Source organism: Chiloscyllium plagiosum, unplaced genomic scaffold (genome assembly GCF_037043375.1).
Source record: "Chiloscyllium plagiosum isolate Xiang-an unplaced genomic scaffold, Cpla_swu_hap1 HiC_scaffold_21, whole genome shotgun sequence".
NCBI lineage: Eukaryota > Metazoa > Chordata > Chondrichthyes > Orectolobiformes > Hemiscylliidae > Chiloscyllium > Chiloscyllium plagiosum.
Genome location: NW_028270159.1, coordinates 28,668,623 through 28,685,953, shown reverse-complemented (window position 1 = coordinate 28,685,953; position 17,331 = coordinate 28,668,623). Strand labels below are relative to the sequence as shown.

The 17,331-nt window shown below is 38.3% G+C and overlaps 1 protein-coding gene across 3 annotated transcripts in view; it reads left to right on the top strand.

The window, feature by feature from the left end:
* zbtb26 (zinc finger and BTB domain containing 26) overlaps positions 1-10,658 on the top strand; it is a 38,723-nt gene extending 28,065 nt beyond the window's left edge. For all 3 annotated transcript variants that reach the window (XM_087998452.1, XM_043720123.2, XM_043720121.2), the window contains exon 2: positions 1,641-10,658. In XM_087998452.1, the coding sequence (XP_087854578.1) occupies positions 1,651-3,027 (1,377 nt within the window). In that variant the 5' untranslated portion in view covers positions 1,641-1,650 and the 3' untranslated portion in view covers positions 3,028-10,658. The remainder of the gene's footprint in view (positions 1-1,640) is intronic.
* The last annotated feature ends 6,673 nt before the right edge of the window (positions 10,659-17,331 follow it).

Below are 17,331 nucleotides of genomic sequence, written 5' to 3'. Positions count from 1 at the left end.
GATGCAATTTGAATGGTCAAACTACTAAACTTTGAGCAAAACACTAGTTAAAATACAAACAAAAGAAAGCAGAATTGGGATAATAACTCTATTGGAAAATTTGTTAATTAATTTATTATTCTAACGACTATACAAAACTGTTCCAATACAGTGACATCCCACATACACACCCTTGGCAAAGGCAAAATCACTAAAACAGATTGTCTCTCATGCAATTCTCCAGTCTCAAGTCATTGAAATATACAGCACAGAAACAGACCCTTCAGTCCAATTCGTCCATGCTGATGAGATATCCCAACCTAATGTAATCCCACATGCCAGAACCCAGCCCATGTCCCTCCAAACCCTTCCCATTCATATAACTATCCAGATGACTTCTAAATATTGCAATTGTACCAGCCTCCACCACTTCCTCTCTCCAGGAGGAAAGAACATCAAGAAGGTGTGTGTGTGTGTGTGTGTGTGTGTGTGCGAGTGAGAAAGAGAGAGAATTAGTGATCTGCTATAGCAGGAGGAGATGTATAGCAGTTTCCAAAGTTCAACAGCTACTGAAAACTAAATAGAAATCCTGGTTCTGTGGCAGCTTGACCCTACTCCTTCATGCTGTTTCTATTGTTCTAACTTTTTAATAAAAAAAGGCCTCACAAGCTGTTTATTGGCTTGGAGCAGATTGCTTGGCACTTCTGTCTCAACCTCCCTTCATTTTTTTTAAACAAAAGGACAAAATGCAGCTCCTAAAGTCATAGTATTGTTGATAACTCAGTTTGAAAAATATCAGCTCCTGAAGATGGAATGAGGATATATGTAAAACTATTCAGTCCCTTATCATGGAGTGGTAGTGTCTCTACTTATGAACTGGGAGTTCTGAGTTCAAGTTCCACCTGCTCCAGAGGTGTCAAAACTTAAAAATCTCTGAATGGAATTAAAAAATGAGAGACACAATATAAAAGCACTTCAAATTGAAACATTGGAACTATTACAAGTTCAAGTGTAGCTGCCATTTTGCATACAGCAAATCCCCACAAAAAGCTAGAAGATCAGTTCATCTGATGGTAATGCCTGGGGAGAAAGGTTAACCAAAATGCTAGGTTTCTCTGCTTTTTTCTTATACCAAAGGAGTTTTAATGTATACTTGAACAACCAAAAATGACAAAGTAAGCCTTGGTTAATAACTGCTATTCTTCAGGTGACCTATGTATCTGGTAAAAGGTCCATCAGTTACAGTAAGAGGTGTCTACATTGCAAGTAGTGAGTCATGTGTTGTCCAAGTCCTGGTAAAATCCAGTCTTAAAGTACAATGTTTTGTTTGTACTTAATATTTTCCAACCATTGACTCAATATGGAAGGTTGGAAAGGGCTGTTATTACTCTTACTTCAATTATACTAGTCATTCAGTTATGATGCGAGCCATTTTTGGATTTGGGAATTGCGTATCAGTAGCTCTAACTAAAAAGGGGTGTGTATTTTAAACTTTGGCTACAAAATTCCCCAGTGTGCACGTATGTGGCCCTAAAGGTGAAATAAAGTACTTCACTTTATTAGCTGTTTACCTAAAATGGGACTTAAATTGATACTGTTCAATTTTTAACTGTGATCTTTTAATTTATAATAAATTGCTCATGTTCTTTTTTGTTTTCTAGATTTGGAAATATGGCTCCAACTTCAGATGTGCTTCGTTTTAAGTTTTCAAGCTATGGAGATTCCATGTTGCAGAAAATGAATTTGTTAAGGCAGCAAAAGCGATTCTGTGATGTCACAATCCGAATCAACAATGTGGCCTTTCTAGGGCATAAAATAATATTTGCTGCATGCTCTCCCTTTTTGAGAGACCAGTTTTTGTTAAATGATTCGAAGGATGTCCGGATTTCACTCCTCCAGAGTTCAGACGTTGGAGCACAGATACTTTTGTCCTGTTACACTGGTATCCTAGAGTTTCCAGTGAAGGAATTGGTCAATTACTTAACTGCTGCAAGTTACCTTCAGATGGGTCATATTGTAGAAAGGTGCACACAGGCCCTTTCTAAATATATTGAGCCAAAGTTGTTGTCTGAAGACCATTCACACAACATAGGTGAAAGCAGCACTTCACCTACATTTCCTGAAACTTCAGAAAGGCCACAAGAAAGCCCTCCACCTGATTCCGAGAAACACAAATTGGAAGATCTTATCGAAACTGGGGATGTCTCTGATTGTGAAACTGATTCCGAGGACAGCAACATTCGTATAGTTAAAGTGGAGTCTCTGACCAGTGATATTCAAGAGAGTGAGAATGGTGATAGTTTGAGCCATCTCTCAAATAATTTCAGCAATAGTGTAGAAAGAGCTGTTGCAAATTCTCCAGAATCCCAGTACTCTCTCATCAATTCAACTGTTGATTCAAGAAACAACAAAGTGGTAGATAGTTGTTTAGAGAATTTTGTAGGAGATCCACCCAGATTATCAGAAGTTGTCAATGGTACAAGCTTTATGCTGGCAGCTAATGAATTTGAATTGCAAGGTTTGAGTAGTTTTCCAAATGAGGAAATGGCTGCTGCAGGTGGGTTTTTGTTCAAGCGTAACAGAGGCACAAAACTGTTTGCAAACAAAACAATGTACACTAATCATTTTAAAATGCAAGACAAATGGCTTCAGAAGCCCCACCATTGTAGTACATGTGGAAAAGTCTTTCAGCACCTTGAAAACTTCATTAGTCACCTGAAAACACACAAACTTTTCTTGTGTCTGCGCTGTGGTAAGATTTTCACACAGAAAAGCAATCTGACGCGGCACATCAGAGTACACACAGGAATCAAACCTTACCAGTGCACAATTTGTGGAAAGACGTTCACTCAAAAATGTTCTTTGCAGGATCACCTGAATCTCCATAGTGGTGACAGACCACACAAGTGTAATTATTGCGATGTGGGCTTTGCACATAAACCTGCACTCAGGCGACACCTCAAAGAACAGCACGGGAAAAAATGTGTAGATAATGTCACTGAAGGAAGCATACAAGAAATTACTCTGGAAGTAGACACTATTGAATGACTGCAGTATTGCTGAATTTGGTTTAATATCTTGATGGAAGGCTGACCGAACATCGTTGGCCAAGCAGTAAATCTAAACTTTTTAGAAAAGGTGGTAGAACCAATGCACCAAATCAACATCATAATGGTATCTCATTAGTGGGTTAGTAAATATGCAGAGCACTGCACTTGGGGAAAAAATGTTCTGTAGATTTCTGTTCTACTGATGAAATAGAGCATTGTGAACTAACTAATGTTTGATTCTGCCTCTAATTTGAAAGATGCACTTCAGTAGTTCAAACTGATTGTGTTCTACAGACCACTTAAAAAGTGGCATATGTCCTATTTCATACAGAAGGATGTTTTAAAATAAGACACTAACTCTCTTTGCATGTAGGCAATGGAGTGCACCTGATGAGTGAACTATTTGTCCAGGAGTAATATCTAAATTATAAAGCTTTGCCTTATGATTTTGTTAAAAATGGAAACGGGAATAGGCTATTCGGCCCCTTGAGCCTTTTCCACCATTCAGTCAGTTCATGGCTGATTTGTACCTCAATTCCATTTTCAACTTTGTTCCACTTCCTTTGATTCCCTGACCCAATAACAATCTATTGGTCTCAGTCTTAAATTCCAAATGATCCACTCTTGTAAATAGGAGTTCCAGATTTTCACTGTTTTGTGGAGAAGAAACGTGCTTCCTAACTTCAGCCACAAATGACTTTGCTGTAAAGTCAAGGTTATTATATCCCTCTAAACTTGATTCTCTTGCCAAAGGGAATGATTCTTTGAAATTACCGTGTCTTAGATCTCCTTATATTAAATGCCCCAAAGCACATCGCTTAAATCACTTTTTTTCTGTGAAGTTTTCTTACTGAAATTATGCCATTGTTTTAAAATCTACTTCCAAATGGCAGGTGTGTTTTCCCTATATTAAGTGAGTGGGCAAGGGTCTGGAAGATAGAGTACAATGTTGGCAAATGTGAGGTCATCCTATATTTTTGTCGGAATAACAGCAAAATGGTCAGGACACTGTCCTTCGTTCCATTTGGTACTGTCTTCCTATCTCTTGTTTGCAGATTTGTACCAGTAGAATATGCCATTTGGGGAAACTAAGTGACAATTAGTAGGCAAGGATATGTAGTTGTAGTTTCTTCAGCATATATCTACCATGAAGGTTTTATTCCTAAGGGTAGTAATTTCTTACATTTGAACTTGATGTTGCTAGAATTACTAGTAGTTCCAGCAGTGACCCAGCATAGGCTGCTTTACCTAGTTGTCTGAAGAATCAAAGAATTTTGTATTAAATGATGTTACCGTGGACATTGGTTTAAATGATTTAAGCACATTACTCATTTGGGTTTAACAGTCATATGTTTAATTTCTGACCAAAGCACTTAAATTTTGCTCTGCTATTCCTTCAAGTTTCTAACATGTGTGAATAATGGACTGCTGCTTGAAGGCATTACAGAATTGTACAAAACTGATCTGGGGGTAAGGGGACGTTAGAGGAAGTATTGCATGGTTTATGTTTTAATTAGCAGTTCGGATTTTGGATTTGTCCTAAGGTAATAAAAATCAGACTGTGTTTTGAAATTTGTCCCATTTCCCTTTTCTCTCAGGCCCTAAAAGAAACCTAAAGCTTAATTTTTAACAACAGAAAGTCTGATGCTGTTCCTGAAGCCAACACTGGCTGTAAAAATAGCAGATAAGCTCCTAATGGTGATATTATGGGAATTTGAAGAGGACCTCAGTGGCCTAGGACAATTTGCCAAATGTAGAAGGGAAATCTCAAAATGTTCTCTGTTTTCAAATACATAACTGGTTTCTGTCAGAGGGGTCAGTTAGGGTTAAACCCTTGGTTTTAGAAGAGATACTAAGAACTTCACCTTTACAGTGGATCTGGAAGTGTAATTTCTTTGCTCTTGTCCTGCAGATTTTACTCCATTGAGGTTTTAAGTTTTACTAAGCCCTCTGGTATTTGGCTATTTTCGTATGCCATAACAACAATGAGCCTGAATTCATAAGTGACTCCAATCTTGTCTCGTCTCGTAATCTATTGTTCACAAAGGAATTGCTAGATAGTGATCAGTAGTGAAGCTCTGGCTCATTTTCTTTTTGTCCCTTTGCATCACCCTAGTATAGGTATGTGAGAAAATTATGAATTTTCTATATGCATTGACTTTGTAGTTTAAAGAGACATTTCATTGGCAATTTCATCACATGTAACATAAATGTTGGATTCCAACCTTGCTTCATTTGAAATCTGTCAGGAATGCAATCTTGTAAGGTACCATTATGCCCAGTTTTCTTAATAGTACCTTTTTTATTCTGAACTAAAAGATATGTTATGTCATAATAGCTCATGCCAGTCATAATGTCTCCGTGCATACTGCTGTTGAAATTTTCTAGACAATTGTGTTAGGGATTTTGACTTCATGCCCATAGACCTCCCACTCTGAGGTCTGATCTGTCTTGATTCGAGCTTTTAGACTCTGAACCACTGTGTTGCTGTATCTTTCATGTACGTTTATTTCGATTAAATCAAATGATTAACCATTTCAAGGGTACTGAAGTAAGGTACTCTTTTATTAGGAATAAATACTAAAATAGAAAATGTCAAAGCCAAAAAAAATCATCCATTGACTGATTCCACCTTGCTCTTAGTTGTAACCAGTGATGTTTGTTGTTTTAAATGTAGGTTTTGAATGCTTGAAGAGTTTGACATTTGTGTGAAGAGACTAGAAAAACTTGGATTGCTCTTTTTGAGCAAAGCATGTTTTTTATATAATAGAGGTTAAAAATCTATGAAGGACTTTGACAGAATGCAAAAGAAAAAAGGTTTTCACTGACAACAGGGTCAATTAACCAGCAGACACAGATTTAAAGTAAATGATAAAGAACCCAGAGCAGAATGAGCAATGTAGAAGAAATTAGATTTGTTTTTGTAGTAACTTGTTACACTCCAAAATGTACTGTCTAAAAGGGTGATAGAAGCAGATTTAAAAGTAACTTTCAAAGGTGGAATTGATTAAATGTATACTTGAAAGGAAAACATTTGCAAGGCTATCTGGAAAGAACAGGGAAGTAATTGGATAGATTTTGCTCTTCTTTATTAGAAAAAAATCTTCACTGAAATAGGCATCAAACAAAAGGTATAGAAATACTGTCATTCCAAATGAAAACATAAAGAGTAGAAGCCATCAAAACATGAAGTTCACCAATAAATTAGAGAATCCTTTATTGAGTGATGAAAATCCGGAACCTAATACTTTTGGATGTGCTTTTAAAAGGAAGCAAGAGAGAAGACAGTAGATTGTACTGATGCAAAGTAAATGAAGAAAGGCTCAGGAGGAGCAGCATGATGACTTGAACTGGTTAGTCTGAGTGGCTTGTGTACTGTAATTTTATTTTTGTGTGGCTTTGGGTTAAACAAACCCAGGAAGTGTACCCAGTTGACACTGATATTCAGGTATATGCCATTAAATTTCAAACCCCTAACTTGGCTATTCTGGAACATTCATTTTGCTATCATTCTTATACTGTCCTGTTCGCTTGAAAACGAGACAGGAAAAAAAAATCCAGTTTTGTTAATTGTTGAGTTCTTCAATGATCTTAGCAGAGCTTTCGTAAATCAGTGGTCATATTGCTATCCTCCTGATATGCTTGAATGATTTAAGCAGTCCCAAAAATAATTTGAAGCCTACAGTTTTCAGTAGTTTGCACTTTCTCCCCCAAGGTAACTTACCCAATCAGAAATCACATCCAGAACAAATCTGACTTTATGCAAATTTTCTTTTGCACATTAGAAGTTGGCTGCACCCAGAAAACTGGCAATGCTCTTGATCACAATACTTCACCCACTGAGGTTCTGCTAATTGCATCTGTTTACAAGCCCCCTTATGACCTTTTTAGACATGGGGATGCTGAATAACCATGTTTTTAAAAGCTTTTGAATAGAGTTAATTTACATGAACTGACTACATCAATATTTATCAAGGATTGGCTCTTTTTTTTCGATTTCTGTTTTTAAAAATGGGGTTGCATTCAACTGGTAGACTTTACTAAAAGTGCTTAATACTTGTCATATGTTATAGAGTTATACAGCATGGAAACAGACACTTCGGTCCAACCCGTCCATGCTGACCAGATATGAATTCCACAGATTCACTACTCTCTAAGAAAAGCAGTTTGTTTTCATCTCTGTCCTAAATCTACTTCCCTCTAATCTTGAGGTAGTGTCCCCTAGTCCTAGTCTCTCTTGTGATTAACTTATTTTCAGCCACATAAATCACACCCAATTAACAAGATATTTAAAAGGAAAAAGTAATTTTTTAATGTTCTAAAATTCTATACAATTGCTGTCCAAATCCAGTTCCAGTTGGTTCATAGCAAATTTTCTTTAGTGATAGGCAAATGAACTTGAATAGAAATGCAAGACCAGAACCGTTTGACAAAGCTACCGCATTTCTGGTTATAGTAATTGATTATGCCCCAAACCAGAAACTCCAGGCATGGGTGAATAGTTGGTGGGTTTTTAAAATCTTCCTCCTCCATCAGGTTTTACATTTTTGGAAGGTTATACAGACTGAGAATAGTTCACAAGGAAGTTGTCTAATGACTCAGCTAGAGCCTCTATTGGGTAGTAATTGATGTTTAGCAGAGTGGGATAGGACTTGATGTCTCTACCTTTTTACTCCTGTTCTTATGTATCCAATCTGAATATAATTTAACACTTTTTAATGTTGAGGATCAACAATGATGCATTTTTAGAGGATCACTAATATTAATGATGCATAATTTCAGTCTTCAGCGTAGTTCATGATAATTTTCCATTCTGATTTTCCCTGACTGTAGAGTTCCTGATTTCTGCTCATGTAATTTTGTGAGGTGCCACTTGTAGGAAAGGGGTGGAAGAAGTTTGTCAAATATTTACAAAATTGTCTTTCAAGTCTTCAGTTTAGAGCAGCTACAAAAACCTGAAAAGATTACTTTGAACACCATTTTAGTTATGGCATGGAGATTTGTAAGACACAGACCATTCTAAAAGTGCAGTGCTTGGGAGAAAATTGTCTTGATGATCAAATACAAAACTATTTTATAACATTCGAATGATAATTGACACTTCTCACTTTTTAAAAAAAGTTTAAACACTGAAAAGAGGTACCTCTTTAATTTCCTAGATTATTATGTTTGAGGGAGTTCTTTTAAAAAAAAAAGTCAGCATTGTAGATGTGCATCAGTTTCCTAAGAGATTAAATATCTATCTGTCACCTACAGGTTAGCATGTACAAGAAGTACAAACTCCCATTAGCTGTCACAGTCAGGAGAGGTGCTGTTGATCAGAGAATATTCTAGGCACAAGAATAAAAACAAATGTTCAACTAACAAATTTGACTTGAATTTCTTCTTGAAGTTATAAAGAAGATTGGTGTCAGCGTGTTGTGCCAGGAGGTAATGTCCAGGATAAGTTTTCTTATCCAAAAAAATGTGTAGATAATGATGTACATTGCATCAAAGTTGCTAGCCATGATTAATCATTTGTAGATTTGAAATTTGAAGAATTGATTCATACAACAGACGTAGTTTATCAACTTGATTTCACTACATACTTGAGTTGTAAAAATATGTAATGAATTAGCATTTTGGGTCTTTGTCAAAGTGTTGCTTTTTGACCATGCAAGACTATATTCAAAATTTCAAACTGATAAAGGTGGTTGATCAATTTTTACCTACAGTTAAATGGTACTGTTTTAATAATCTGTTGATATTTTTCAAATTATATATGCAATCTCATTATTGTTAGTATCCTTTGACACTATTGGTCCTGAAATTAGATTTTTGGGTTACCTAGCACATTAACATATACCTCACCTGGAACAGTATTTGCGATTCTTACGTGTACCTTCACATTTGTAAATTTAGAATGTTGCAACATTTTCTTAGCTGTGAAATCTTTAAATTCTCCAAGTATGGGTATGTGAGACTGCAGCTATAATAGTGGAATGAACCAATTTTGTTAATAACCATGGCCAGTTAAAATGTTTAATGTTTATTAACTTGCATAGCACGTAAAATATATTTTGAGAAAGTAGATATCAAAATAAGAAATGATCCATGGACTATCTCCTATTTTTGGAGATCAAAAGTTTTATTGAATATCAGAATGCATCATAAACTGCTATATCGAATGATTTGAGTAGGTCTTCAAATCTGTGATATTTCTTCATGTAATAAGGTGATATTCCTCCAGCTAAGGCACCAGGGAGTGAATGTTGAAAAAGGAGCCATCACATTTCTCTCCCTGTTGTATAGCTCATAGAAATGGCATTGCCAGATATCTGGGTACATGGTATAAGTACGCTCCTCGATCATAAAAACAAAAAATAGCTACTATACAAGGATCAAAATTATAACACTGCAGCAAAACCTGCTATCAATTTTAGATAAATCAGCACTAACTGCTATTTTAAAGTTTTGGATGGGGAGTCAGGAAAACGTTTTCATTCTGGTATGTATTGATATTTTTGCTTCTGACTAAAAAGATAATTTGATCAATTCAATTTAAATTTATTCTAACAATTCGTACCGAATTCAAAAATCTTTGTCAATACTTAAGATGTTGCCAAAGAACAGATGAGCTTTTGATAATACAGTTAGTGCATTGTCAAACGTATTTCATCTTGCTTGGATGTCCCTTTGTTACACTCTGTATTTTGACTGATATTGTGCCTAGTTTGATATCTCATCATTTGGCTGATTTGACACCAAACTGTCTACGTTAATTTCGGTACACCTGGTGATGTATTTGTCACTTGGTCTGATTGTGTAAAATTTAGTAAGAAAATGTGATTTTTAGTTCTTGTCCCATGTCCTGCAGTCACCTAGACAGTTTGGTTATTTTAAAATTATCCTTCTGGACTGGGATTTGCAGATGTATAATGTTAAGAATGCAGCATAATGTAGAGGTGTGTGACTTTCATTGTCCTTTGTTGATAAAACTATTAAGTCCAAGGTACTTGAAGTCAATAATTGTCTTTGCTGTCATTCTTGAATAGATTAGTAGTACATTTAAAAATGTCTAGGAGTCCTCTTACAGAATTATATTGTTTTTCAGTTGTATCCTCAATCACTTTACAATTTTTAAATTAAGCTGGATGTCTGCTGGAGTACATCTGCTTTACAGTCAAACTCTGATGTGCCAGCATCTGTTGAGAACAATAAAAAATGTCCCTAAAGGGCATGAGTTACTTGCAACCTTTATTTTTCAAATCATAAAACAAATGTTTTATCAAAAGTACACCTAAAGTTAAGAGGCACATTTAGTACTCCAAAGTGAAAAAGTAGTTTCCTTATGGTACAATGTATACACAAAAGATTATTTTTTTATTTTTTGCATATGTTATGTGAATAAATCAGTTATAGCCTTTTCTATTTGTTTGTCCTAGCAGTTAACTCTGAGATGCACTGATGAAAAAATAAACTTCCTCTTTTTCTGTAATACCTGAGTTACACATTCCTGATGGTATAGTAATACCACAATGGCAGGATTTTTTTTACAACAGCAGTATTCAGATTTATTCACTGGAAAACAAAGTCACTTAAAAAAAATAAACTGCTTTGTAAATGAAGTAATTGAGCCTTGCATTTACTGTGTGCATCAAAGCATCCTACATACATGCAACAGCTGTATGAGTTAACATATCTGAAGCAATCATACTGCATGCTGACAGTCATTGCTGTACAAAAATATTACATATACTGCAGATTCAAAAACACTGTGCAGTGGTGGGAAGGCTTTGCACTGAAGTACTATTGTACAAATGGAATCAAGTTAGTATCCCAAACGTCATTGTCAGTTTGAGTTCCACAACTTATAAACTTGACTTTTTAATTTTTATATCCAGAAGTCCTCATACACACCATTAATTATTCTCTCCCCCCCCCCCCCCCCCCCCCCCCACCAAATCAATTGTATTTTTTATCTATTCACCACCACCAATAAATAAACTTGAATGCTACTATTTATCACTGAAATAAAAGTAATTTTCATGCTAGTTGCCGTTTACACAATGGACACAGTAGATGGTGTGGGAAGTACAGGTAAATCTCTGTCGGATGTGGAAGGTCCTTATACTTGCACATATGTCATCTACTGAGTCCATCGCTCTCAATGCGATCTCGTCTACATTGGCGAAACAGGATGCCAACTTGCGGAACATTTCAGAGAACCTCTTTGGAGGAAGAATGCCTCATCTTCCACCTTGGGACTCTCCAACCACACAAGATCAATGTCAATTTCACCAGTTTCCTCATTTCCCTTCCCATCCCAGATCCAAACTTCCAACTCGGCACTGCCCTCTATGTCCATCTATCTGCTCCACCCTCCTCTCCAAACTATCACCATCACTTCCCACCTTCATCTACTTACCACATTCCCAGCTATCTTCCCCTCCAGCCCAATTCCCTCACTCCCATTTATCTCTCTGCCCCCTTGGCCCCACCCCCCCATTCCTAATGAAGAACTCCTGCTCGAAATGTTGACTCTTCCCCTTGGAATGCTGCCTGACCAGCTGTGCCTTTCTAGCACCATACTTTTCAACTCTGATCTCTAGCATCTGCAGTCCTCACTTTCTCCCATTCCAGGATAGGGATGCTACCACTGCCACCAAAGGTCTAAAATACCTTTCAGTTGGTGTCCCAAGATTTCTTCCAGTTTGCCATGCTTGTGGCTATAAAGGAACACATCTGCATACAACTGGTTGTTTTGCTTTTATATAACGAGGTTTCTATTTCTATAAAGCAATATTTCCTCTGACACTCTGAACAAAGAGGGCAACACCTTTTAATATGTTATACGGAGATTTGTTTGCAGCAGGTACATTGGTAAACTGTAAAAATGTGTGTTCCATCTGAGATCCTCGATTGCCCCACAAAATCTTTTCTGTACACTATCCAATTCTTCATTATATATACATTACATAACTTTAACAAATCATCAGTTCTCAATTACAATTTTTTAGTCTTGGATATTCTGTACAATGAAAGCATCAGACTGCAACATCTGCAAGAAATATCTCCGCTTTGTGTCACTCTGGTTGTTCTGAGTGTCTTTCCTAAATGGGTATGTTTAATTTGCATGCCTAGACAAAAATGTGGGTAAGCTATTGTAAAATATATTGCAGCCTATATCTTTCTGTATTGATATCCCCTCGTACATCTTGATTGAGGGGACTGCGACTAATTGCAGAATTCCAGGTATGGCCCTGCCTGAGAAAAGCTAACTCTACTAAGTTGAAATAAAATCTGGCACCTTTCATGTCTGGGTAGATCAGACAATGCATTTAATCCATAGTTTAATCGTTCTGTAGTATTTTGAATCATGCAGTGCAGGATGCTTGATTATTTTTCTCAATCTGAATTAAACTATCAGGAGTTAAATAATAGTTGAATGCTCAGAATTTGAGTTAACTATCTTGTTTTTTTAAAAAAATCAGGCATAATAGTTTTTGATCTTAATTTCATAAAGTTACAATATTTAAAATTTCCATAGTCATTGACTTATAACACCATGCACTTCTGTAAATTGGTTCATCAAAGTAGCATCAAAACAATCTTGGTTATTTAACATCTAAGTAAGTTACTAATTGTGTTTGGACACTTTTCAGCAGATGATAAATTTGTAAACAATCCTACAATATCTGCAGAAAAGTCTCCCTTCCAAAGCGGGTTGTACAATTGTGAGCATTAGTGTGGTACAAAACCAGATAGAAGCATCTCCTTCCAAGCATTAAATTATTAATTTTTTTTTTGCTGACGATCTACCATTGTTGTTTGCACAATCAATTTTTTTTTTAAATCCGACTAATGTTTTGATAGTGCACAAGTAATCCTTGGAGTATTAAGTAAAACTAATATTGGATTATTCAAACTGTTTCATTTTCTCAACATTGTTCAAAATATATAATTCAAGCTACAACTGGTGCAACAATTTGTATTTACAAGGCTGAGGTAAACTTTAACAACTACCTTAAAAACATAATTCTTCCACAATCTACGAGGGAGGAGAGCATATTTCCAGTAAAAGTAAAACAGTAAGATTAGGGTCTTAGTGGTAGAACATAATCTTTTAATCCTAAATAATTACAGTAAAGGTAAAAACAAAAAGTTACTGGTGCTGAAAATTAAATAAACCAGACAACACTAACATTTGGAGTTAACACTTTGGATCAAATATAGACAATGGACAATAGACAATAGGTGCAGGAGTAGGCCATTCAGCCCTTCGAGCCTGCACCGCCGTTCAATATGACCATGGCTGATCATTCCTAATCAGTGGTGCTGGAAGAGCACAGCAGTTCAGGCTGCTCGTTGGATGCTGCCTAGCTTATCTCTCCATGCTTCAGGCTCACTGCCTTTATTCCTGATGAAGGGCTTTTGCCCGAAACGTCGATTTCGCTGCTCGTTAGATGCTGCCTGAACTGCTGTGCTCTTCGAGCACCACTGATCCAGAATCTGGTTTCCAGCATCTGCAGTCATTGTTTTTTACCTCATTCCTAATCAGTATCCTGTTCCTGCCTTATCTCCATAACCCTTGATTCCACTATCTTTGAGAGCTCTAACCAACTCTTTGTTAAATGAATCCAGAGACTGGGCCTCCACTGCCCTCTGGGGCAGAGCATTCCGCACAACCACCACTCTCTGGGTGAAGACGTTTCTCCTCATCTCTGTCCTAAATGGTCTACCCCGTATTTTTAAGCTGTGTCCTCTGGTTCGGCACTCACCCATCAGTGGAAACATGTTTCCTGCTGCCAGAGTGTCCAATCCTTTAATAATCTTATTTGTCTCAATCAGATCCCCTCTCAGTCTTCTAAACTCATGGACATACAAGCCCAGTCGCTTCAGTCTTTCAGTGTAAGGTAATCCTGCCATTCCAGGAATTGACCTCGTGAACCTACGCTGCACTCCCTCAATAGCCAGAATGTCTTTCCTCAAATTTGGAGACCAGAACTACACACAGTACTCCAGGTGTGGTCTCACCAGGGCCCTGTACAGCTGCAGAAGCACCTCTTTGCTTCTATACTCAATTCCTCTTGTTATGAAGGCCAGCATGCTATTAGCCTTCTTCACTACCTGCTGTACCTGCAAGCTTGCCTTCATGGACTGGTGTACAAGAACACCCAGATCTCTCTGTACTGCCCCTTTACCTAAATTGATTCCATTGAGGTAGTAATCTGCCTTCCTGTTCTTGCCATTAAAGTGGATAACCATACATTTATCCACATTAAACTGCATCTGCCATGCATCTGCCCACTCACCTAACTTGTCCCGGTCACCCTGTAATCTCCTAACATCCTCATCACATTTCACCCTGCCACCCAGCTTTGTATCATCAGCAAATTTGCTAATGTTATTGCTGATACCATCTTCTATATCATTAACATATATTGTGAAAAGCTGCGGTCCCAGCACGGATCCCTGCGGTACCCCACTGGTCACTGCCTGCCATTCCGAAATGGAGCAGTTTATCACTACCCTTTGTTTCCTATCAGCCAACCAATTTTCAATCCAATCTAGCACTTTGCCCCCAATACCATGCGCCCTAATTTTACTCACTAACCTCCTGTGTGGGACTTTATCAAAAGCTTTCTGAAAGTCCAGGTACACTACATCTACTGGATCTCCCTCGTCCATCTTCAGAGTTACATCCTCAAAAAATTCAAGAAGATTAGTCAAGCATGATTTTCCCTTCATAAATCCATGCTGACTCTGTCCTATCCTGTTACTACTATCCAGATGTGCCGTAATTTCATCCTTCATAATAGACTCCAGCATCTTTCCCACCACTGAGGTCAGACTAACTATAATTTCCTGCTTTCTCTCTCCCACCTTTCTTGAAAAGTGGTATAACATTAGCCACCCTCCAATCCGCAGGAACCGACCCCGAATCTATCGAACTCTGGAAAATAATCACCAACCCATCCACGATTTCCCGAGTCACCTCCTTCAGTACCCTGGGATGCAGACCATCAGGCCCCAGAGACTTATCGACCTTCAGACCTAACAGTCTCTCCAACACCAAATCCTGGCAAATATAAATTCCTTTAAGTTCAGGTCCTTCAGCCACTGTTACTTCAGGGAGATTGCTTGTGTCTTCCCCAGTGAACACAGATCTGAAGTACCCATTTAATTCCTCTGCCATTTCTTTGTTCCCTGTAATATATTCCCCTGTTTCTGTCTTCAAGCGCCCAATTTTTGTCCTAACCATTTTTTTGCCTTGCACATACTTAAAAAAGCTTTTACTATCCTCCTTTATATTATTGGCCAGTTTACCTTCGTACATCATTTTTCCTCTGCATATTTCTTTCTTAGTAATCCTCTGTTGCTCTTTAAAAGCTTCCCAGTCCTCAGTTTTCCCACTTATCTTTGCTATGTTATACTTCTTTTAACTTTCCCTCGTCAGCCACGGCCGCCCATGCCTCCTCCTGGGATCTTTCTTCCTTTTAGGAATGAACTGATCCTGCAACTTCTGCATTATACACCGAAATATACGACATTGTTCCTCCACGGTCATCCCTGCTAAGGTATTGCACCATTGAACTTTGGCCAGCTCCTCCTTCATAGCTCCATAGTTCCCTTTATTCAACAGAAGTACTGTCATTTCCGACTGTACCCTCTCCCTCTCAAATTGCAGATTGAAGCTTAATGTATTATGGTCACTACTTCCCAATGGATCCTTCACTTTGAGGTCTCTGACCAATTCTGGTTCATTACACAATACCAGATCCAGAATTGCCTTCTCCCTGGTCGGCTCCATCACCAGCTGCTCTAAGAATCCATCTCTGAGGCACTCCACAAAGTCTCTTTCTTGAGGTCCAATACCATCCTCATTCTCCCAGTCTACCTGCATGTTGAAATCCCCCATAACAACTGTAGTAACATCTTTGCGACAGGCCAATTTCGGCTCCTGATTCAACTTACATCCGACATCCAGACTACTGTTTGGGGGCCTGTAGATGACTCCCAAGAGGGTCTTTTTACCCTTAGTATTTCGCAACTCTATCCACACTGACTCTACATCCCCTGACTCTAGGTTCCCCCGCGCAAGGGACTGAATATCCTCCCTTACTAACAAGGCCACCCCACTCCCTCTGCCTGTCATGATAGCACGTGTAGCCTTGAATATTCAATTCCCAGGCCCTGTTCACTTGAAGCCACATCTCAGTTATCCCCACAATATCGTATCTGCCAATTTCCAAAAGAGCCTCAAGCTCATCCATCTTATGTCTAATGCTTCGTGCATTCATGTATAGTATTTTTAATTTGTTACTGCTCTCACCCTTCCCATCAACCCCTATTTCACTCAACCTTACAGCATGATCCCTTTCCGAGTTTTCTGCCTCATTGATACAGTTGTCTTTCTTGACCTCTCTTGTTCTAACTTTCCCTTCAATTTCCTTTTTAAACATCCAGTTTGTTCCCCCCCCCCGCTACTTAGTTTAAATGTAGCGGTGCTGCAGTAGAAAACCTGCCTGCCTGAATGCTGCTCCCTAACCTATTAAGGTGCAAACTGTCTCTCTTGTAGAATTTATGCTTACCACAAAATATACCCCAGTGATCCAAGAACTTAAAACCTTGCTTCCTGCACCAGTTCCCCAACCACACGTTCAAATTCATTATCTCCCTGTTTCTGGCCACACCAGCCCGAGGAACTGGAAGCAAACCGGAGATAACCACCTTGGACGTCCTGCTTTTCAGCCTTCTTCCTAGTTCTCCAAAGTCCCGCTGTAGTATGTTCCTCCTCTTCTTCCCGACATCATTTGTGCCGACATGTACCACCACCTCTGGCTCTTCACCCTCGTCCTTGAGAATTTCCTGCACTCTGTCCGTGATGTCTTTCACCCTGGCACCAGGAAGGCAACATCCTTAAATCCCGTCTGCTTCCACAAAAACCCCCAGTCAGTTCCTCTCACGATGGAGTCCCCTATTTCCACGGCTCTGTGCGATGTCCCACTCTTCTGCTCTGCCTCTGCTCCAACTTTTGATTGACAGACCTGGCTGCCTTGCGAACTGGCAGTGTTATCAGTCTCTACTGTTTCCAAAAGCTTCAACTTGTTCCTGACAGGTACTTCTCCTGGGGTCTCTTGCACCTGTCTCCTCTCTGCCTTCCTCATCGTCTGCTCTCTTCTGCCATGATTGGTGTAATAACCTCGCTGAAGATCTTGTCCAGAAAGATCTCGTTTTCTCGAATGAGCCTAAGGTCATCTTATTGAACTCTTATTTTTTACAAGTTTCAAATTGATATTTAATACACATGCTGAACACT